Here is a 24,479-nt window from a genome sequence, read left to right on the forward strand (position 1 = left end):
TGTGTACGTCACAGTTACATGAACGTGAATGAGCCGCCATCTCGGCGTCTGTTTGACTGACGTCCTCACCGAGTGGACGGCCAAGATGCACGCGGTGATGTGTGGACATTTGCCTTGTGTGTGACTCTGTCGAGTACGTGTTACACGTTCTGTATGTAGCAGGGCTCGAGAGGAGACAGAGAAACTCACTGCAGGTCACCCCCTCCTATCTTAATCCCAGCTACAGTAATGTAGATACAATCTCATTTTGTCATGCAAACCGGCAATAAGTAACGTTCGCATAATGTAACCAATACAAAATATAACATTTACACTGCTGGGTGGACAGAGACTGGGGGTTTTAAGAAATGTACCCCGTTTCAACTGCCGCACCGGGAAATTGAATCGAGAAGTCTAGCGTGCTATTACACCGGATACCACAACAGCGCCCTTCATTATGGGAACCTCATTTGCCAGTAAAAATATGATAATTGTTTTTTTACCCTTCTATCTGGCAACAAAAATGACGCCTTTTTACAAGGAGTCATGTTTGCATAGACCGCAATACCTGCCGTCATAATACAAACAAAAGACATAACTCTGATAATGTGCACTGTCCTTGAAGTTGATTGGTCCACACCCGAGACAGCTTTCCTTAGAGCCTAGTCTCACATGGGTTGGACCAGATGACGCCAAAAGTGCGCTTATTGGCGTCATCTGGTCCAACCCATGTAAATCAGCTCCCTTCATTTCATACAACCGCACTGTTCATCAAAGCAAGGAAAACAAGACAATGTCAAATACATTACAAAGTCATGGTAAACATATCACGATCATTGTTATCATGAAATGCAATATCGCGTCATATCGTGAATATTTGACATTGCAGCAAGCAGAAGTTTCAAGCAACAATGTAGAAGCGTATGAAAAGCTATTGACTATTGTGCAAGATGCGAAAACCCTCATGAGTATTGAGTGAAGTTGTACATTGTGGTCCACATCTCTTCGGTCACCCTCACAATAAACGTGACCAAATTTATCCGAATGACAAGCAGAAGTGAGGCAGTGATATAGAACTGGTACACAAGCACAAACGTGAACAAAATTGTGAAGACTAAACCACACTTAACGTAATGAAAGTAATTTCGGAGCTTCCGTGGAGTGAAAACATGACGACCCCAAACCTAACAAAGTCCATCACTGTTAGATGTTACATGGGGGCATTAACATTGTAAATGTAACAGGCAACGAATTGAAGAGCACGATGTAGGCTTACAGAAAATGGTTTGAGCCTCATGTAGAAAGTATCGAACGTTTATTAAAGAGCAATCTGCAGGCTTATATAAATTATGCACACACGTGTAAAAGTACGAGTTTCACAACTTTGTGCGATCCACCAACCCTCGCCTCCACGGCCGGCGTTGTACACAATGACACAAAACAAAGACAAATATCCACCGTACAGCATTAACACACTGTTGGGTGAAGTGCTTTAAGCAAGCACGTATAAAGGCTGGCACGGCACACTAGGGGTGGGTGGCCAGCACCACGCCCAGCGGCCATTGTATTCCTCGTGGCGATGTTATACATTGCAGCAGTCGACATAAGAGAGGCCCAGGACCGGTTCAGATAATCGTCGCTGGTGTTGGCCGTGAGCGGAAATCGAACTCGGGTCGCCGGGTTCGTAGTGCAGCGCGGTAACCTCTACCCTACCGCTCCCTAAATGACACAGACACATTCACACATGCAGAGTGACACACGTAGACAAAAATGGACACACGTGTAAATTACTCAAGATGAATATACAAATGAATCATCGACTACAACTGCAAAAAACGTGACAGTCATGAGACGCAGTGAGGCTTTCTTGGATAAACAAGCGTATTCGGAAGCGACTGGAGCTATGCACTTTTAAATACAGATTGAAGTTTGCTGTCCTTCCCCCGCACCTCTGATTAGCACAGTTGGCTACGTTCCGTGCGAAAGATGTTCAACATACATAGTATTACTCCGGATGACTCTCGTTCATGAGAAGTGCTGCATATGGTGGACGTACAGCTCAGCTGCCGATAACAGGACATCGTAGGAAACATGAAAATATACTTTTTTGTGACTAGGCGAGAGTTGATTGAGACACCCTTTACCTGTTAACAATAGAATCCATGGCACATGCAAGGTGTGCACAGAAACAATGGAAAGACGTGTTACAAAACAGTGTTAACGTAAAATGTAGCTTGTCGTAGCTGATACAATGATCTATATGTGATTTTGAAATGTATGTATTTGAAGTTGTTTGAAATAAGTCACATTGTAAGCAGCCAGGTTCTCGTTGAAAATATATGGGAATATGACGCGCTTTTGCAGGTGGTAATGTCACGGCGCGTACTGAAGCAGCCTCATTGGATTGTAAACTTCCCTACCTGATGAAGCCCGGGTAGGGAAGTTCAAATTATGTCGTGAAAAGCCTTAAACCACCGTTGAGTTGTATTGGTTTGAATGTGATCAACACCTTGGCATGTATGAATGTTGTCTTTTTCAACGTCTTTATTTTGTCGAGTGGTGGGGGCTTAGTAACGAGAATTTTGACAAAGAATCTGACACGTGGCCAAATCCATAAATATATGTATCAGTATTAAAGTATTTGACTATTCAAGTAATAAAATATAATAACTTTGACTATGACACATTTGGCTTTCTCTACATGGTATACGTGAATATAGAAATGCAGCAATGTCGTTGGCATAAGTATAAAAGGCACAGGTGCATCCTTGCAATGGATTTATTACAGCACCGCTGTCAGACTTCACTTAAAGGACCACTTAATAGCCCCAGTAGAGGATATTTGATATATGCTTATGTATACTTACATAAGTGTTAATTTTATAGGCAATAATTTTTGCTAAATTGTACGTACATCGGCTAGTCACAGGCGAAAGCTCTCAATTCCGTAACTTTTCCACAGAGATCGGGATGGTTCCACAATTTGTAGAATCACAGCTGCCACGTTACACACGCACAAATGGCACCATCTCTACCAAGTATGAGATCATAAACAGAACAATATAAGCAACGTCCGTGGAAAACAATTAATAAATGGAACCAATATTAACGTGTGGAATCGCTGACTCGCAAATTTTTGTCTCAGGTGGGAAAATATCGACGAGTTTAATGAGACAAACATAAGGCATTGGGTAACATAGAAATGAGAATAAGGCCATGAGATATGAGGGCTCTCAACGGGTATAAAAGGGGACCCTCGGCAGTGGTTCAGCATCGTCGTTCAGAATCTTCACTGCACCATGTACGGACTCATCTTCGCTCTGCTCGTGGGCACCGCTGGTGAGACTTTGTGTAACTTCCACTGCTAACTGGTTGCGTAGTGAATGATTTTGGATCGAATTGGGACCCATGTCCAGCAGGGATGGTCTTTGTACGTATGCTACACTTATTTCGCACCGTACGTATCCAACCGTGCTAATCTTTGCCTATAGACATCTGGCAGTTTAACAGCATTGGTTTAAGCAGAGCAGACAATTATGGGTATCAGTTCAACACGTAGGCTTTCGCGACCAATATCTATAAAAGAGGTTTTTGGGTTAGGTATATGAATGTATAGACCAGAGGAAGCCTTTTGGCGCCTTTTGGCGTCCTCTGGTCTAACACCATTTGTGACTAGTCTCCAAAGAAAGCTGTCTGGTGTGGACCAATCAGTTTTAAAGACAATGCATATATTATCAGAGTATGTTTTTTTTGCATTCTGACCATAAGTATTATGGTTAATGCAGTCATGATTCCTTGTAAAAGGTTTCAGTTTGGTGTTTTAACATCCTAACACCTGTTTTGTTGCCAGAAAAAAAGGGAAAAACCTATTCTAATATAAACATGTTGTTGAAACCCGCCACCACCCGACACAGCCAACGAGTAAAGGTTATCACGTAAATTTGGTGGCTTGGCTCTCCAACACACCGGTGTGCTGTTCTAGTGACGAATTGCCACGTTCTGTTTACGTGACAACCCTTACTAGTTGGCTGTTTCAGGTGGTAGCGGGTTTTCACAACACATTTATATATTTACGCGATCTAACCCCAAAACCTCTATTATGAATGATGGGTATCATTAGTGGTCATTTGGTATCTTAATTTGGCGAGGCCTCCGCTAGGTTAGCTCAATCGGAAACACTTTGCGCCTCCTATGGTGATGTGCATCACCAAACTAACAGAGGAGAGGAAGGTGTGCTGCTTATTTGGCTGTTCTGTTAAATTGGTCTTTGACTAAAACTGAATTATACCCAAGTGCAAGATGGGGCTCATGTCCGTTTTTGTTCTCAAGCGATTGGTGGAAATTCTAAATTCCTTCTGTGGGGCCCATATTGTCCATCAGACAAGAACGACGATTGAGCAAGTGATGCAACATTTCTAGTAACCATAGCGGAGTGACTTTATTTTCTGGAATTGGACTTTGTAATTGTGTTAGTGGTAACATTGGTGATGATGATCATCACGGAGACAACAGAAGCGGATCTATAATATTCCCAAGAGTGGTGTTCATGAAATGTCCGTACGTTTTTTCTGGTAAATATCAATAACAAATTTATTTTGGGACTCCAGGGGTGGGAGGGGGGTAGCATTGCCTCCATTACTTCCCTTGGATTCACCTATTTGCCTTATAGACAATGTCGATGGCCATGATCCTGTTGACGAGTATCCTCACGATGAATGTTGGGTCTGAGTACTTGACCGTGGCCAGGATACCAATTCACACTCTGCTTCGCTGACAGCGGCGGCCCCATACATGTATGAGGACCACATTGTGGGTGGCTCCGAGTGCGCTGCCCACTCGCAGCCGTGGCAGGTGTCCCTCAACAACGGATACCACTTCTGCGGAGGCTCCCTGATCTCCAGCGAGTGGGTCGTGTCTGCCGCTCACTGCTACCAGACGTGAGTGTGCTGCGCGTGGACCTAAGCGAATCTCGTTGCGTGCTGCGTGTCTGGTGGTGTCAGTGAAGTCGCATCGACTTGTGTAAAATGCAGTGTACACCTACAACTTGGTGATCACGACCTTATCTGAAAATAGCTTAAAGCTCATGTTGTTGAACTCAGACCTAGCCACAAAGAATATTTACTTGAGCTTCACCCATGGGGCAGCAGTGCCACAGCTGGTACTATGAAGAAGCCGATCATATGATTTTGAATTAGACCCATCCGAGCAAACGAGAAAGGGCTATGAGCAGATTGCAAAGGTATGCGACATCCTCTTTCCACAATAAGGCGATGTGCCCCAGCAGTTTGTTTTGCTTAGGCGATTATACCAATATTTACAGCACTTGGAAATCTACCACACTGGTCAATTTGGGTTTGTGACGGTGGGAAGTGTCGATGTGATGGCATTGAATTAAATTACAACTAATCTTACAATACGTGCTAGTTGTGCCATGTTGATGCATGACCTTACCATTCGGAACTTGACCATGTCCAGTTTTGTTAGGATTGTTTTGTACGTGTTTTATTGTTATTGCTGTAACCAGGTTTCTATTGTGTAACCAGTTCCCCATAAACGATTAGCATTCATGGCCCAATGAGCTTTGCCTGTGCCAAAATAAACCCCCCAAAAAACCTAAAACCTAAATTTAAGCGATCCCCTATAGATAAAAATCATCATCACTACTGTCATCCACTTCCTCCACCCCCAGCGCGTCCAGCATCTCTGTGCGCATCGGCGAGCACAACATCTTCGTGTCCGAGGGCACCGAGCAGAAGATCCAGGCCTCCAAAGTGATCAGCCATCCCCAGTTCAACTCAGTCACCTACGACAACGACATCATGCTCATCAAGCTGTCCACGCCCGCCACCCTCAACCAGTACGCGCAGGCCATCCCGCTGCCTTCCTCCTGCGTCGACACCGGAGTCATGTGCACCATCTCCGGCTGGGGCGAGACCTACACCATTGTCGGTGAGGACACGGCGCTTAGACGTCCGTCTTCCCTGGCAAATCCATTCCAAGAAGAGTTTTTAAAGATTTTACAATGTCGGTTTCGTGGTCACTCTGTATAGCTTTCGGATGTGTTTCAGGCTGTACCGCGTCACAGGCTTCCCCCATTTTCTTCCATTCTTTCCGTTCCTTTCTCAATATCTGTCCAGAAGGGATCTCCAAACTCTTGAATTTCATCTCGCCCTGTCTTCCACTGTCTTCATCTGCTTACTTTTCTCAAGGTTTATAAATGCTACCAACCAAATGCATTGCCTCTGCATTACTGGGACTTTCACACTGAGTCCACTAAACTCTCTAATGCCGCCCCCTCTGCTTATGAGTTTCTCCGTCCTCACGTTACCCCAATATCTTTCCCCAGTGTACGATGCCTCACCACTGCCACCCGCGTGTCTCCATACAGGCAGCCCCGATGTCCTCATGTGCTTCCAGGCGCCCGTGCTGAGTGACATCTCCTGCAGGAACTCCTACCCCGGTGACATCACCAACAACATGATCTGCCTGGGATACCTGGAGGGTGGCAAGGACTCCTGCGAGGTGAGGTCCCCTGAAGCGACTTGAGTCGACAAGTCTGAACGGGAGTTTGAGCGTCGACCTGTCCACTTGCTACAAACCAGTGCCACCTCCACCAATCATTCAGATTGAGACAAAGTTAATTGCTAACTGGTGACCCTTTGACCCCTGATTCCGCCAATGCAGGGAGACTCCGGTGGCCCCGTCGTATGCAATGGCCAGCTGCAGGGCATCGTGTCCTGGGGCAACGACTGCGCCCTGCCCAACTACCCCGGCATGTACACCAAGGTGTGCAACTACAACTCCTGGATCGCCAGCACCATGGCTGCCAACTGAGCCACTCACTCGGAAGCCACCTTGTCGAGCAACAAGCACCATGATGATTGTAATGCCATGAAACGAATAAAATCATTGAAATGTTGATGGCACCATGTTTTTGTCATCTTATTTTCTTCGTAAAGTTGATGATCGAAACACCGCATAGCACGGTACAATGGATTGATTTGCTCTACTGCTCTGCAAACCACAAAGCAGCCCCGTAGCAGCCAATACAGCACAGGACTTCTTAACGCCTTTGGTATGGTGGCCCTATACCTCTGACCTGCAATCCTTGAAACAATAGTATACGTTTAACAAACATATGTTTAGTTAACATTGTTCATAGCATCGAAGTGGCCAATTTAACTAATTTGCGTCGGGTATGTCGAATCGTTTGGCCAAGAATCAACTGAGTAGAGTCGATGCTAAGGAGGGGGTGACATGCAAATGAGATGGTTAATGCCGGCTTCCCATTGGTCGAATCAAACTCCTCCCACAGCTCGACACAGGAAATAGCGTGACCTTGGGGCGCTCTCAGGGACGCTTCCAGCCAAACACAACCCGCCATTTTCCCAATTTAAATATGACCCACCCCACGCAAATAAATTCCTCCCTCTTACCATCTCTTCTGCAAGATTTAATAATCGATGGTCGTTAAATCGATCAACCTTTGAGGACTCAATGAACCATTCAGGTATAAGAGTCGATCGTCGTGTCCGGATCACCTATTGTGTGGGCGCTGGAACCTTTAAACCGGACGGCGCTCAGCAGTCACCACGTGGTACGTTCCAACAACAACACCCGCCATTTACCACGAAGTGGCGATGACGTCAACACGGCGATTTTGCCAGGCCAAGTGCACTTTGAGGCCGCGTTAAGTGTCGAAAGCTTTCTGACAGGTCACGGGACAGACCCAGGTGCCATGGGTCGACTCACTGAGATGACTGGCAGATGCACACCAGCTGCGTCTCTTACTGTGTCAGCTTGCTTCATTTTTTTCGGCGCTCCGTTCGTTGTTGTGAGCGTCGCTCCTCTGCCTTAAATTGTTGTTGGAGGACGACTGCCTTCACGACACAGGCACCCACACACGGCTATAAACAGGGGGTGCGCTTTCATCTTGAGATATTTTGATCATCACCATCAAATTCAATGCTGGATGAAGGCTGCCATCTTTTTACGATGCGGGGGGGGTGACGGGATGGAGAGCAGGTGCAGTTCACGTCACCACTCGCCACTGATGTTAGCCGCGCACCCCAAAGCCGCACCGTTACTCATCCCGCTCCGTGGACATCTGTGAAAAAGAGCTTTAGAGCACATCGGATTCCTTCAGGATAAATAATTATTCTGATTCTGAACTCAAACCCAACACTCGGACCGAACACGACGGCCAAGATGCACGCGGTGATGTGTTGACATTTGCGTTGTGTGTGACTGTCAAGTACGTGTTACACGTTCTGTATGTAGCAGGGCTCGAGAGGAGACAGAGAAACTCACTGCAGATCACCCCCTACAATCTCAATCCCAACTACAGTACTGTAGATACAATCTCATTTTGTCATGCAAACCAGCAATAAGTAACGTTCGCATAATTTAACCAATACACAAATACAAAATATAACCTTTACACTGCTGGGTGGACAGAGACTAGGGTTCTAGATTTGAAGCTTTCTTGAGTTACTGTACAGGTTACTGATAGACAGCCAGTTTTGTTTTACCATGTTTAGCTTTTTTCACACACTGGTTTCCTGCTATAAGTTTTACCCACCAAGCAACATAGCAGGAGGCTGTTTCTTCCTGACCTGCTTTTGTGCTTTAGCCATCTACATGGCAGAGGCTCGGTCCTAGCCGTAGTCTCAAGCCGCACCTTACCATAATAATAAAAAGGGGGCCTGTCCTGGCCCATCCCCCCCCCTCAACCAGTATATATACGGGGTAGTATCTCTTGGAATCTCTCATTTACTTGATACAGCAAGCGTGCTGTGACGGTTCCACCTGAAGACGGAAGCGTGTGTTGCCTACGAAACGTCGTGATTTTTATTTTATTTTTATTTTACTTTTATTAATTTTAATTTTTTACCTACTTGACTTTACCGAAAAAAACCTAAGAATAAGAGACTAGGGGATTTAAGAAATGTACCCCGTTGTTTCAACTGCCGCACCGGGAAATTGAATCGAGAAGTCCATCGTGCTATTAAACCTGGTACCACAACAGCTCCCTTCATTTCATACAACCGCACTGTTCATCAAAGCAACGAAAACGAGACAATGTCAAATACATTACAAAGTCATGGTAAACAGATATCTCGATCATTGTTATCGTGAAATGCAATATCGCGTCATATCATGAATATTTGACATTGCATCAAGCAGAAGTTTCAAGAAACAATGTAGAAGCGTGTAAAAAGCTATTGACTATTATGCAAGATGTGAAAACCCTCACGAGTATTGAGTGAAGTTGTACATTGTGGTCCACTTCTCTTCAGTCACCGTCACAATAAACGTGACCAAATTTATCCGAATGACAGGCAGCAGTGATGCAGTGATATAGAACTGATACACAAGCATAAACGTGAACAACATTGTGAAGACTTAACCACACTTAACGCATGAAAGTAATTTCGGAGCTTGATCCTATCACATCATTGCGTGGAGTGAAAACATGACGACCGCAAACCAAACAAAGTCCATCACCGTTAGATGTTACATGAGGGCATTAACATTGTAAATATAACAGGCAACGAATTGAAGAGCACGATGTAGGCTTACAGAAAATGGATTGAGCCTTATGTAGAAAGTATCGACCGTTTATTTAAGAGCAAGCTGTAGGCTTAAATAAATTATGCACACGTGTAAAAGTACGAGTTTCACAACATTGTGCGATCCACCAACCCTTGCCTCCACGGCCGGCGTTGTACACAATAAGAGAAAAACAAAGACAAATATCCACTGTATAGCATTAACACACTGTTGGGGCAAGTGCTTTTAGCGAGCACCTATAAAGGTCGGTACGGCACACCAGGGGAGGGTGGCCAAAACCACGCCCGGCCGCCTTTGTATTCCTAGTGGCGATGTTTACACATTACAGCAGTTGACATAGGAGAGGACCAGGACTGGTTCAGATAATCGTCCCTGGTGTTGGCCGTGAGCGGAAATCGAACTCGGGTCGCCGGGTTCGTAGTGCAGCGCGGTAACCTCTACCCTACCACTCCCCAAATGACACAGAAACATTCACACATGCACAGTGACACACGTAGACAAAAATGGACAGACACGTGTGAATTACTCAAGATGAATATGCATGGGAATCATCGACTTCAACTGCAAAAAACGTGACAGGACCCTTCTGAAGAAGAGTCATGAGACACAGTGAGGCTTTCTTGGATTAACAAACGTATTCGGAAGCGACTGGAGCTATGCACTTTTAAATACAGATTTAAGTTTGCTACCCTTCCCCCCGCACCTCTGATTAGCACAGTTGGCTACGTTCCGTGTGAAAGATGTTCAACATACATAGTATTACTCCGATTGACTCTCGTTCATGAGAAGTGCTGCATATGGTGGACGTACAGCTCAGCTGCCGATAACAGGACATCGTAGGAAACATGAAAATATACTTTTTTGTGACTAGGCGAGAGTTGATTGAGACACCCTTTACCTGTTAACAATAGAATCCATGGCACATGCAAGGTGTGCACAGAAACAATTTGAAAGACGTGTTACAAAACGGTGTCAACGTAAAATGTAGCTTTTCGTAGCTGATACAATGATCTATATGTGATTTTGAAATGTATGTATTTGAAGTTGTTTGAAATAAGTCACATTGTAAGCAGCCAGGTTCTCGTTGAAAATATATGGGAATATGACGCGCTTTTGCAGGTGGTAATGTCACGGCGCGTACTGAAGCAGCCTCATTGGATTGTAAACTTCCCTACCTGATGAAGCCCGGGTAGGGAAGTTCAAATTATGTCGTGAAAAGCCTTAAACCACCGTTGAGTTGTATTGGTTTGAATGTGATCAACACCTTGGCATGTATGAATGTTGTCTTTTTCAACGTCTTTATTTTGTCGAGTGGTGGGGGCTTAGTAACGAGAATTTTGACAAAGAATCTGACACGTGGCCAAATCCATAAATATATGTATCAGTATTAAAGTATTTGACTATTCAAGTAATAAAATATAATAACTTTGACTATGACACATTTGGCTTTCTCTACATGGTATACGTGAATATAGAAATGCAGCAATGTCGTTGGCATAAGTATAAAAGGCACAGGTGCATCCTTGCAATGGATTTATTACAGCACCGCTGTCAGACTTCACTTAAAGGACCACTTAATAGCCCCAGTAGAGGATATTTGATATATGCTTATGTATACTTACATAAGTGTTAATTTTATAGGCAATAATTTTTGCTAAATTGTACGTACATCGGCTAGTCACAGGCGAAAGCTCTCAATTCCGTAACTTTTCCACAGAGATCGGGATGGTTCCACAATTTGTAGAATCACAGCTGCCACGTTACACACGCACAAATGGCACCATCTCTACCAAGTATGAGATCATAAACAGAACAATATAAGCAACGTCCGTGGAAAACAATTAATAAATGGAACCAATATTAACGTGTGGAATCGCTGACTCGCAAATTTTTGTCTCAGGTGGGAAAATATCGACGAGTTTAATGAGACAAACATAAGGCATTGGGTAACATAGAAATGAGAATAAGGCCATGAGATATGAGGGCTCTCAACGGGTATAAAAGGGGACCCTCGGCAGTGGTTCAGCATCGTCGTTCAGAATCTTCACTGCACCATGTACGGACTCATCTTCGCTCTGCTCGTGGGCACCGCTGGTGAGACTTTGTGTAACTTACACTGCTAACTGGTTGCGTAGTGAATGATTTTGGATCGAATTGGGACCCATGTCCAGCAGGGATGGTCTTTGTAGGTATGCTACACTTATTTCGCACCGTACGTATCCAACCGTGCTAATCTTTGCCTATAGACATCTGGCAGTTTAACAGCATTGGTTTAAGCAGAGCAGACAATTATGGGTATCAGTTCAACACGTAGGCTTTCGCGACCAATATCTATAAAAGAGGTTTTTGGGTTAGATATATGAATGTATAGACCAGAGGAAGCCTTTTGGCGCCTTTTGGCGTCCTCTGGTCTAACACCATTTGTGACTAGTCTCCAAAGAAAGCTGTCTGGTGTGGACCAATCAGTTTTAAAGACAATGCATATATTATCAGAGTATGTTTTTTTTTGCATTCTGACCATAAGTATTATGGTTAATGCAGTCATGATTCCTTGTAAAAGGTTTCAGTTTGGTGTTTTAACATCCTAACACCTGTTTTGTTGCCAGAAAAAAAGGGAAAAACCTATTCTAATATAAACATGTTGTTGAAACCCGCCACCACCCGACACAGCCAACGAGTAAAGGTTATCACGTAAATTTGGTGGCTTGGCTCTCCAAGACACCGGTGTGCTGTTCTAGTGACGAATTGCCACGTTCTGTTTACGTGACAACCCTTACTAGTTGGCTGTTTCAGGTGGTAGCGGGTTTTCACAACACATTTATATATTTACGCGATCTAACCCCAAAACCTCTATTATGAATGATGGGTATCATTAGTGGTCATTTGGTATCTTAATTTGGCGTAGGCCTCCGCTAGGTTAGCTCAATCGGAAACACTTTGCGCCTCCTATGGTGATGTGCATCACCAAACTAACAGAGGAGAGGAAGGTGTGCTGCTTATTTGGCTGTTCTGTTAAATTGGTCTTTGACTAAAACTGAATTATACCCAAGTGCAAGATGGGGCTCATGTCCGTTTTTGTTCTCAAGCGATTGGTGGAAATTCTAAATTCCTTCTGTGGGGCCCATATTGTCCATCAGACAAGAACGACGATTGAGCAAGTGATGCAACATTTCTAGTAACCATAGCGGAGTGACTTTATTTTCTGGAATTGGACTTTGTAATTGTGTTAGTGGTAACATTGGTGATGATGATCATCACGGAGACAACAGAAGCGGATCTATAATATTCCCAAGAGTGGTGTTCATGAAATGTCCGTACGTTTTTTCTGGTAAATATCAATAACAAATTTATTTTGGGACTCCAGGGGTGGGAGGGGGGTAGCATTGCCTCCATTACTTCCCTTGGATTCACCTATTTGCCTTATAGACAATGTCGATGGCCATGATCCTGTTGACGAGTATCCTCACGATGAATGTTGGGTCTGAGTACTTGACCGTGGCCAGGATACCAATTCACACTCTGCTTCGCTGACAGCGGCGGCCCCATACATGTATGAGGACCACATTGTGGGTGGCTCCGAGTGCGCTGCCCACTCGCAGCCGTGGCAGGTGTCCCTCAACAACGGATACCACTTCTGCGGAGGCTCCCTGATCTCCAGCGAGTGGGTCGTGTCTGCCGCTCACTGCTACCAGACGTGAGTGTGCTGCGCGTGGACCTAAGCGAATCTCGTTGCGTGCTGCGTGTCTGGTGGTGTCAGTGAAGTCGCATCGACTTGTGTAAAATGCAGTGTACACCTACAACTTGGTGATCACGACCTTATCTGAAAATAGCTTAAAGCTCATGTTGTTGAACTCAGACCTAGCCACAAAGAATATTTACTTGAGCTTCACCCATGGGGCAGCAGTGCCACAGCTGTTACTATGAAGAAGCCGATCATATGATTTTGAATTAGACCCATCCGAGCAAACGAGAAAGGGCTATGAGCAGATTGCAAAGGTACACGACATCCTCTTTCCACAATAAGGCGATGTGCCCCAGCAGTTTGTTTTGCTTAGGCGATTATACCAATATTTACAGCACTTGGAAATCTACCACACTGGTCAATTTGGGTTTGTGACAGTGGGAAGTGTCGACGTGATGGCATTGAATTAAATTACAACTAATCTTACAATACGTGCTAGTTGTGCCATGTTGATGCATGACCTTACCATTCGGAACTTGACCATGTCCAGTTTTGTTAGGATTGTTTTGTTCGTGTTTTTTTGTTATTGCTGTAACCAGGTTTCTATTGTGTAACCAGTTCCCCATAAACGATTAGCATTCATGGCCCAATGAGCTTTGCCTGTGCCAAAATAAACCCCCCAAAAAACCTAAAACCTAAATTTAAGCGATCCCCTATTTAAGCGATCCCCTATAAAAATCATCATCACTACTGTCATCCACTTCCTCCACCCCCAGCGCGTCCAGCATCTCTGTGCGCATCGGCGAGCACAACATCTTCGTGTCCGAGGGCACCGAGCAGAAGATCCAGGCCTCCAAAGTGATCAGCCATCCCCAGTTCAACTCAGTCACCTACGACAACGACATCATGCTCATCAAGCTGTCCACGCCCGCCACCCTCAACCAGTACGCGCAGGCCATCCCGCTGCCTTCCTCCTGCGTCGACACCGGAGTCATGTGCACCATCTCCGGCTGGGGCGAGACCTACACCATTGTCGGTGAGGACACGGCGCTTAGACGTCCGTCTTCCCTGGCAAATCCATTCCAAGAAGAGTTTTTTAAGATTTTACAATGTCGGTTTCGTGGTCACTCTGTATAGCTTTCAGATGTGTTTCAGGCTGTACCGCGTCACAGGCTTCCCCCATTTTCTTCCATTCTTTCCGTTCCTTTCTCAATATCTGTCCAGAAGGGATCTCCAAACTCTTGAATTTCATCTCGCCCTGTCTTCCACTGTCTTCATCTGCTTACTTTTCTCAAGGTTTATAAATGCTACCAACCAAATGCATTGCCTCTGCATTACTGGGACTTTCACACTGAGTCCACTAAACTCTCTAATGCCGCCCCCTCTGCTTATGAGTTTCTCCGTCCTCACGTTACCCCAATATCTTTCCCCAGTGTACGATGCCTCACCACTGCCACCCGCGTGTCTCCATACAGGCAGCCCCGATGTCCTCATGTGCTTCCAGGCGCCCGTGCTGAGTGACATCTCCTGCAGGAACTCCTACCCCGGTGACATCACCAACAACATGATCTGCCTGGGATACCTGGAGGGTGGCAAGGACTCCTGCCAGGTGAGGTCCCCTGAAGCGACTTGAGTCGACAAGTCTGAACGGGAGTATGAGCGTCGACCTGCCCTCTTGCTACAAACCAGTGCCAACTCCACCAATCATTCAGATCGAGACAAAGTTAATTGCTAACTGGTGACCCTTTGACCCCTGATTCCGCCACTGCAGGGAGACTCTGGTGGCCCCGTCGTGTGCAATGGCCAGCTGCAGGGCATCGTGTCCTGGGGCCGCAACTGCGCCCGGCCCAACTACCCCGGCGTGTACACCAAGGTGTGCAACTACAACTCCTGGATCGCCAGCAGCATGGTTGACAAATGAGCGACTCACTCGCAAGCCACCTTGCCAAGCAACAAGCACCATGATGTTTGTAATGCCATTAAACGAATAAAACCTTTGAAATGTTGATGCCACATGTTTTTGTCGTCTTATTTTCTTCTTAATAGTGTAGTGGGTTCGAATTAGGTGCACACACACACACACAGCTTGGAGGCAACACTATTAAACGGTAAGTAATATAACACTGTACATGAGGTGGTGACCACCTTCCTCAACGCACTAACACTCTGGAACACGACACAGTGTGGACCAGGTAGACAACGGGCTGCCTGGTCCAGGACGACGACCCGGGACATGAGGACCGATGATACCGTCTTCACTTCGGAGTTCAACAGCCCCGCTCTGCGTTCACACCACGCTTATATCTGCTCTGACGTGGCCGGCTCTGCCCAAGCCACGCCTCCCTTCCCAGGCCACGCCTCCCTTCCCCCACCTCACGGGAGGTCTGGGTCCCTCCACCACGTGACCCCCAGGCACCCCCTTGGGGCCCCCAGCCCTCGTACGGGCCGACACAGTAGTGACGTCCTATGTCACTACATCAGCACGGTACAATAGATTGAGTTGCTCTACTGCTCTGCTATCGACAAATCAGCCCCGTAGTAGCCTATACAGCACGGGACTTCTTAAACCCTTTGGTATGGTCCTAATTTGAATATAACCCATGCAAATAAACTCCTCCCTCTTTTCCTCTCTCCTGCTAGATTTAATAATCGATAGTCGTTAAACTGATCAACCTTTGAGGACTCGATCAACCATTCAGGCATAAGAGTCGATCGTCGTTTCCGGATCACCTCTTCTGAGGGGCGCTGGAACCTTTAAATTGCACGGCGCTCAGCAGTCACCACGTGGTACCTTCCAACAACAACAGCCGCCATTTACCACTAAGTGGCGGTGACGTCAACACGTCGCCTGTGCCAGGCCAAGTGCACTTTGAGGCCGCGTTAAGTGTCGAAAGCTTTCTGACAGGTTATGGACAGACCCAGGTCCCATGGGTCGACTTACTGAGATGACTGGCAGTTGCACACCAGCTGTGTCCCTTACTGTGTAAGCTTGCTTCATTTTATCTGTCTGGTGCTCCGCTCGTTGTGAGCGTCACTCCTCTAACTTCCTTTGTTGTTGGAGGGCGACTGCCTCCAACTGAACAGTCGCGTCCTTCACGACACAGGCACACACACACGGCTATACACAGGGGGTGCGCTTTCATATTGAGATATTTTGAGCATCACCACCATCAAATTCACTGCTGGATGAAGGCTGTCATCTTTTTACGATGCGGGGGCGGGGGCGCGTGGTGACGGGATGCAGAGCAGGTGCAGTTCATGTCACCACTCGCCACTGATGTTAGCCGCGCATCCCCAAGACTCACCATTACTCATTCCACTCCGCCGACAAATGTGAAAAAGAGCTTTAGAGCACATCGGATTCCTTCAGGATAAATCATTCTTCTGATTCTGAACTCAAACCCAACACTCGGACCGAACACCGAATCGTCGAATCCCACCCTCCTATTCGTCCAGATCTTCAAAAATCCAATCAACGCCCGAGGTCGGCGTTATGGGTGTCATCTGTCTGTGTACGTCACAGTTACATGAACGTGAATGAGCCGCCATCTCATCGTCTGTTTGACTGACGTCCTCACCGAGTGGACGGCCAAGATGCACGCGGTGATGTGTGGACATTTGCCTTGTGTGTGACTCTGTCGAGTACGTGTTACACGTTTTGTATGTAGCAGGGCTCGAGAGGAGACAGAGAAACTCACTGCAGGTCACCCCCTCCTATCTCAATCCCAGCTACAGTAATGTAGATACAATCTCATTTTGTCATGCAAACCGGCAATAAGTAACGTTCGCATAATGTAACCAATACAAAATATAACATTTACACTGCTGGGTGGACAGAGACTGGGGGTTTTAAGAAATGTACCCCGTTTCAACTGCCGCACCGGGAAATTGAATCGAGAAGTCTAGCGTGCTATTAAACCGGATACCACAACAGCGCCCTTCATTATGGGAACCTCGTTTGCCAGTAAAAATATTATAATTGTTTTTTTACCCTTCTATCTGGCAACAAAAATGACGCCTTTTTACAAGGAGTCATGTTTGCATAGACCGCAATACCTGCAGTCATGATACAAACAAAAGACATAACTCTGATAATGTGCACTGTCCTTGAAGTTGATTGGTCCACACCCGAGACAGCTTTCCTTAGAGCCTAGTCTCACATGGGTTGGACCAGATGACGCCAAAAGTGCGCCTTTTGGCGTCATCTGGTCCAACCCATGTAAATCAGCTCCCTTCATTTCATACAACCGCACTGTTCATCAAAGCAAGGAAAACAAGACAATGTCAAATACATTACAAAGTCATGGTAAACATATCACGATCATTGTTATCATGAAATGCAATATCGCGTCATATCGTGAATATTTGACATTGCAGCAAGCAGAAGTTTCAAGCAACAATGTAGAAGCGTATGAAAAGCTATTGACTATTGTGCAAGATGCGAAAACCCTCATGAGTATTGAGTGAAGTTGTACATTGTGGTCCACATCACTTCGGTCACCCTCACAATAAACGTGACCAAATTTATCCGAATGACAAGCAGAAGTGAGGCAGTGATATAGAACTGGTACACAAGCACAAACGTGAACAAAATTGTGAAGACTAAACCACACTTAACGTAATGAAAGTAATTTCGGAGCTTCCGTGGAGTGAAAACATGACGACCCCAAACCTAACAAAGTCCATCACTGTTAGATGTTACATGAGGGCATTAACATTGTAAATGTAACAGGCAACGAATTGAAGAGCACGATGTCGGCTTACAGAAAATGGTTTGAGCCTCATGTAGAAAATATCGAACGTTTATTAAAGAGCAATCTGTAGGCTTATATAAATTATGCACACACGTGTAAAAGTACGAGTTTCACAACTTTGTGCGATCCACCAACCCTCGCCTCCACGGCCGGCGTTGTACACAATGACACAAAACAAAGACAAATATCCACCGTACAGCATTAACACACTGTTGGGTGAAGTGCTTTAAGCAAGCACGTATAAAGCCTGGCACCGCACACTAGGGGTGGGTGGCCAGCACCACGCCCAGCGGCCATTGTATTCCTCGTGGCGATGTTATACATTGCAGCAGTCGACATAAGAGAGGCCCAGGACTGGTTCAGATAATCGTCGCTGGTGTTGGCCGTGAGCGGAAATCGAACTCGGGTCGCCGGGTTCGTAGTGCAGCGCGGTAACCTCTACCCTACCACTCCCCAAATGACACAGACACATTCACACATGCAGAGTGACACACGTAGACAAAAATGGACACACGTGTAAATTACTCAAGATGAATATACAAATGAATCATCGACTACAACTGCAAAAAACGTGACAGTCATGAGACGCAGTGAGGCTTTCTTGGATAAACAAGCGTATTCGGAAGCGACTGGAGCTATGCACTTTTAAATACAGATTGAAGTTTGCTGTCCTTCCCCCGCACCTGTGATTAGCACAGTTGGCTACGTTCCGTGTGAAAGATGTTCAACATACATAGTATTACTCAGGATGACTCTCGTTCATGAGAAGTGCTGCATATGGTGGACGTACAGCTCAGCTGCCGATAACAGGACATCGTAGGAAACATGAAAATATACTTTTTTGTGACTAGGCGAGAGTTGATTGAGACACCCTTTACCTGTTAACAATAGAATCCATGGCACATGCAAGGTGTGCACAGAAACAATGGAAAGACGTGTTACAAAACAGTGTTAACGTAAAATGTAGCTTGTCGTAGCTGATACAATGATCTATATGTGATTTTGAAATGTATGTATTTGAAGTTGTTTGAAATAAGTCACATTGTAAGCAGCCAGGTTCTCGTTGAAAATATATGGGAATATGACGCGCTTTTGCAGGTGGTAATGTCACGGCGCGTACTGAAGCAGCCTCATTGGATTGTAAACTTCCCTACCTGATGAAGCCCGGGTAGGGAAGTTCAAATTATGTCGTGAAAAGCCTTAAACCACCGTTGAGTTGTATTGGTTTGAATGTGATCAACACCTTGGCATGTATGAATGTTGTCTTTTTCAACGTCTTTATTTTGTCGAGTGGTGGGGGCTTAGTAACGAGAATTTTGACAAAGAATCTGACACGTGGCCAAATCCATAAATATATGTATCAGTATTAAAGTATTTGACTATTCAAGTAATAAAATATAATAACTTTGACTATGACACATTTGGCTTTCTCTACATGGTATACGTGAATATAGAAATGCAGCAATGTCGTTGGCATAAGTATAAAAGGCACAGGTGCATCCTTGCAATGGATTTATTACAGCACCGCTGTCAGACTTCACTTAAAGGACCACTTAATAGCCCCAGTAGAGGATATTTGATATATGCTTATGTATACTTACATAAGTGTTAATTTTATAGGCAATAATTTTTGCTAAATTGTACGTACATCGGCTAGTCACAGGCGAAAGCTCTCAATTCCGTAACTTTTCCACAGAGATCGGGATGGTTCCACAATTTGTAGAATTGGTCCGCAAACTGCAGAAATACTCTTAATCACAGCTGCCACGTTACACACGCACAAATGGCACCATCTCTACCAAGTATGAGATCATAAACAGAACAATATAAGCAACGTCCGTGGAAAACAATTAATAAATGGAACCAATATTAACGTGTGGAATCGCTGACTCGCAATTTTTTGTCTCAGGTGGGAAAATATCGACGAGTTTAATGAGACAAACATAAGGCATTGGGTAACATAGAAATGAGAATAAGGCCATGAGATACGAGGGCTCTCAACGGGTATAAAAGGGGACCCTCGGCAGTGGTTCAGCATCGTCGTTCAGAATCTTCACTGCACCATGTACGGACTCATCTTCGCTCTGCTCGTGGGCACCGCTGGTGAGACTTTGTGTAACTTACACTGCTAACTGGTTGCGTAGTGAATGGTTTTGGATCGAATTGGGACCCATGTCCAGCAGGGATGGTCTTTGTACGTATGCTACACTTATTTCGCACCGTACGTATCCAACCGTGCTAATCTTTGCCTATAGACATCTGGCAGTTTAACAGCATTGGTTTAAGCAGAGCAGACAATTATGGGTATCAGTTCAACACGTAGGCTTTCGCGACCAATATCTATAAAAGAGGTTTTTGGGTTAGATATATGAATGTATAGACCAGAGGAAGCCTTTTGGCGCCTTTTGGCGTCCTCTGGTCTAACACCATTTGTGACTAGTCTCCAAAGAAAGCTGTCTGGTGTGGACCAATCAGTTTTAAAGACAATGCATATATTATCAGAGTATGTTTTTTTTTGCATTCTGACCATAAGTATTATGGTTAATGCAGTCATGATTCCTTGTAAAAGGTTTCAGTTTGGTGTTTTAACATCCTAACACCTGTTTTGTTGCCAGAAAAAAAGGGAAAAACCTATTCTAATATAAACATGTTGTTGAAACCCGCCACCACCCGACACAGCCAACGAGTAAAGGTTATCACGTAAATTTGGTGGCTTGGCTCTCCAACACACCGGTGTGCTGTTCTAGTGACGAATTGCCACGTTCTGTTTACGTGACAACCCTTACTAGTTGGCTGTTTCAGGTGGTAGCGGGTTTTCACAACACATTTATATATTTACGCGATCTAACCCCAAAACCTCTATTATGAATGATGGGTATCATTAGTGGTCATTTGGTATCTTAATTTGGCGTAGGCCTCCGCTAGGTTAGCTCAATCGGAAACACTTTGCGCCTCCTATGGTGATGTGCATCACCAAACTAACAGAGGAGAGGAAGGTGTGCTGCTTATTTGGCTGTTCTGTTAAATTGGTCTTTGACTAAAACTGAATTATACCCAAGTGCAAGATGGGGCTCATGTCCGTTTTTGTTCTCAAGCGATTGGTGGAAATTCTAAATTCCTTCTGTGGGGCCCATATTGTCCATCAGACAAGAACGACGATTGAGCAAGTGATGCAACATTTCTAGTAACCATAGCGGAGTGACTTTATTTTCTGGAATTGGACTTTGTAATTGTGTTAGAGGTAACATTGGTGATGATGATCATCACGTAGACAACAGAAGCGGATCTATAATATTCCCAAGAGTGGTGTTCATGAAATGTCCGTACGTTTTTTCTAGGAAATATCAATAACAAATTTATTTTGGGACTCCAGGGGTGGGAGGGGGGTAGCATTGCCTCCATTACTTCCCTTGGATTCACCTATTTGCCTTATAGACAATGTCGATGGCCATGATCCTGTTGACGAGTATCCTCACGATGAATGTTGGGTCTGAGTACTTGACCGTGGCCAGGATACCAATTCACACTCTGCTTCGCTGACAGCGGCGGCCCCATACATGTATGAGGACCACATCGTGGGTGGCTCCGAGTGCGCTGCCCACTCGCAGCCGTGGCAGGTGTCCCTCAACAACGGATACCACTTCTGCGGAGGCTCCCTGATCTCCAGCGAGTGGGTCGTGTCTGCCGCTCACTGCTACCAGACGTGAGTGTGCTGCGCGTGGACCTAAGCGAATCTCGTTGCGTGCTGCGTGTCTGGTGGTGTCAGTGAAGTCGCATCGACTTTTGTAAAATGCAGTGTACACCTACAACTTGGTGATCACGACCTTATCTGAAAATAGCTTAAAGCTCATGTTGTTGAACTCAGACCTAGCCACAAAGAATATTTACTTGAGCTTCACCCATGGGGCAGCAGTGCCACAGCTGGTACTATGAAGAAGCCGATCATATGATTTTGAATTAGACCCATCCGAGCAAACGAGAAAGGGCTATGAGCAGATTGCAAAGGTATGCGACATCCTCTTTCCACAATAAGGCGATGTGCCCCAGCAGTTTGTTTTGCTTAGGCGATTATACCAATATTTACAGCACTTGGAAATCTACCACACTGGTCAATTTGGGTTTGTGACGGTGGGAAGTGTCGACGTGATGGCATTGAATTAAATTACAACTAATCTTACAATACGTGCTAGTTGTGCCATGTTGATGCATGACCTTACCATTCGGAACTTGACCATGTCCAGTTTTGTTAGGATTGTTTTGTTCGTGTTTTATTGTTATTGCTGTAACCAGGTTTCTATTGTGTAACCAGTTCCCCATAAACGATTAGCATTCATGGCCCAATGAGCTTTGCCTGTGCCAAAATAAACCCCCCAAAAAACCTAAAACCTAAATTTAAGCGATCCCCTATAGATAAAAATCATCATCACTACTGTCATCCACTTCCTCCACCCCCAGCGCGTCCAGCATCTCTGTGCGCATCGGCGAGCACAACATCTTCGTGTCCGAGGGCACCGAGCAGAAGATCCAGGCCTCCAAAGTGATCAGCCATCCCCAGTTCAACTCAGTCACCTACGACAACGACATCATGCTCATCAAGCTGTCCACGCCCGCCACCCTCAACCAGTACGCGCAGGCCATCCCGCTGCCTTCCTCCTGCGTCGACACCGGAGTCATGTGCACCATCTCCGGCTGGGGCGAGACCTACACCATTGTCGGTGAGGACACGGCGCTTAGACGTCCGTCTTCCCTGGCAAATCCATTCCAAGAAGAGTTTTTAAAGATCTTACAATGTCGGTTTCGTGGTCACTCTGTATAGCTTTCGGATGTGTTTCAGGCTGTACCGCGTCACAGGCTTCCCCCATTTTCTTCCATTCTTTCCGTTCCTTTCTCAATATCTGTCCAGAAGGGATCTCCAAACTCTTGAATTTCATCTCGCCCTGTCTTCCACTGTCTTCATCTGCTTACTTTTCTCAAGGTTTATAAATGCTACCAACCAAATGCATTGCCTCTGCATTACTGGGACTTTCAAACTGAGTCGACTAAACTCTCTAATGCCGCCCCCTCTGCTTATGAGTTTCTCCGTCCTCACGTTACCCCAATATCTTTCCCCAGTGTACGATGCCTCACCACTGCCACCCGCGTGTCTCCATACAGGCAGCCCCGATGTCCTCATGTGCTTCCAGGCGCCCGTGCTGAGTGACATCTCCTGCAGGAACTCCTACCCCGGTGACATCACCAACAACATGATCTGCCTGGGATACCTGGAGGGTGGCAAGGACTCCTGCCAGGTGAGGTCCCCTGAAGCGACTTGAGTCGACAAGTCTGAACGGGAGTATGAGCGTCGACCTGCCCTCTTGCTACAAACCAGTGCCAACTCCACCAATCATTCAGATCGAGACAAAGTTAATTGCTAACTGGTGACCCTTTGACCCCTGATTCCGCCACTGCAGGGAGACTCTGGTGGCCCCGTCGTGTGCAATGGCCAGCTGCAGGGCATCGTGTCCTGGGGCCGCAACTGCGCCCGGCCCAACTACCCCGGCGTGTACACCAAGGTGTGCAACTACAACTCCTGGATCGCCAGCAGCATGGTTGACAAATGAGCGACTCACTCGCAAGCCACCTTGCCAAGCAACAAGCACCATGATGGTTGTAATGCCATTAAACGAATAAAACCTTTGAAATGTTGATGCCACCATGTTTTTGTCGTCTTATTTTTGTCTTAATAGTGTAGTGGGTTCGAATTAGGTGCACACACACACACACAGCTTGGAGGCAACACTATTAAACGGTAAGTAATATAACACTGTACATGAGGTGGTGACCACCTTCCTCAACGCACTAACACTCTGGAACACGACACAGTGTGGACCAGGTAGACAACGGGCTGCCTGGTCCACGACGACGACCCGGGACATGAGGACCGATGATACCGTCTTCACTTCGGAGTTCAACAGCCCCGCTCTGCGTTCACACCACGCTTATATCTGCTCTGACGTGGCCGGCTCTGCCCAAGCCACGCCTCCCTTCCCAGGCCACGCCTCCCTTCCCCCACCTCACGGGAGGTCTGGGTCCCTCCACCACGTGACCCCCAGGCACCCCCTTGGGGCCCCCAGCCCTCGTACGGGCCGACACAGTAGTGACGTCCTATGTCACTACATCAGCACGGTACAATAGATTGAGTTGCTCTACTGCTCTGCTATCCACAAATCAGCCCCGTAGTAGCCTATACAGCACGGGACTTCTTAAACCCTTTGGTATGGTGGCCCTATACCTCCCACCTGCAATCCTTGAAACAATAGTATACGTTTAAAAAATATATGTTTAGTTAAAATTGTTCATAGCAACAAAGTGGCCAATTTAAGTAATTTGCTTTGGGTATGTCGAATCATTTGGCCAAGAATCAACTGAGTAGAGTCGATGCAAAGGTTGGGGTGACATGCAAATGAGATGGATTATTTCGGCTTCCCATTGGTCGATACAAACTCCTCTCA

The 24,479-nt window shown here is 45.8% G+C and overlaps 3 protein-coding genes across 3 annotated transcripts; all 3 read left to right on the forward strand.

The window, feature by feature from the left end:
• The first annotated feature begins 3,278 nt into the window (after positions 1–3,278).
• Positions 3,279–6,813, forward strand: LOC144941170 (trypsin-like). Its single transcript, XM_078867727.1, has 5 exons — positions 3,279–3,318; positions 4,757–4,916; positions 5,669–5,928; positions 6,368–6,501; positions 6,664–6,813. Exons 1-5 carry the CDS (start codon positions 3,279–3,281, stop codon positions 6,811–6,813), a joined length of 744 nt encoding a protein of 247 aa, XP_078723853.1.
• Positions 6,814–11,606: 4,793 nt separating this feature from the next.
• LOC144941171 (trypsin-like) lies at positions 11,607–15,155 on the forward strand. The gene is made up of 5 exons (XM_078867728.1): positions 11,607–11,646; positions 13,087–13,246; positions 14,011–14,270; positions 14,710–14,843; positions 15,006–15,155. Exons 1-5 carry the CDS (start codon positions 11,607–11,609, stop codon positions 15,153–15,155), a joined length of 744 nt encoding a protein of 247 aa, XP_078723854.1.
• A 4,896-nt stretch (positions 15,156–20,051) lies between these two features.
• LOC144941263 (trypsin-like) lies at positions 20,052–23,588 on the forward strand. Its single transcript, XM_078867879.1, has 5 exons — positions 20,052–20,091; positions 21,532–21,691; positions 22,444–22,703; positions 23,143–23,276; positions 23,439–23,588. The coding sequence occupies exons 1-5, from the start codon at positions 20,052–20,054 to the stop codon at positions 23,586–23,588; spliced, it is 744 nt and encodes a 247-aa protein (XP_078724005.1).
• The last annotated feature ends 891 nt before the right edge of the window (positions 23,589–24,479 follow it).

This window comes from Lampetra fluviatilis, chromosome 24, assembly GCF_964198595.1.
Source record: "Lampetra fluviatilis chromosome 24, kcLamFluv1.1, whole genome shotgun sequence".
Classification (NCBI taxonomy): domain Eukaryota; kingdom Metazoa; phylum Chordata; class Hyperoartia; order Petromyzontiformes; family Petromyzontidae; genus Lampetra; species Lampetra fluviatilis.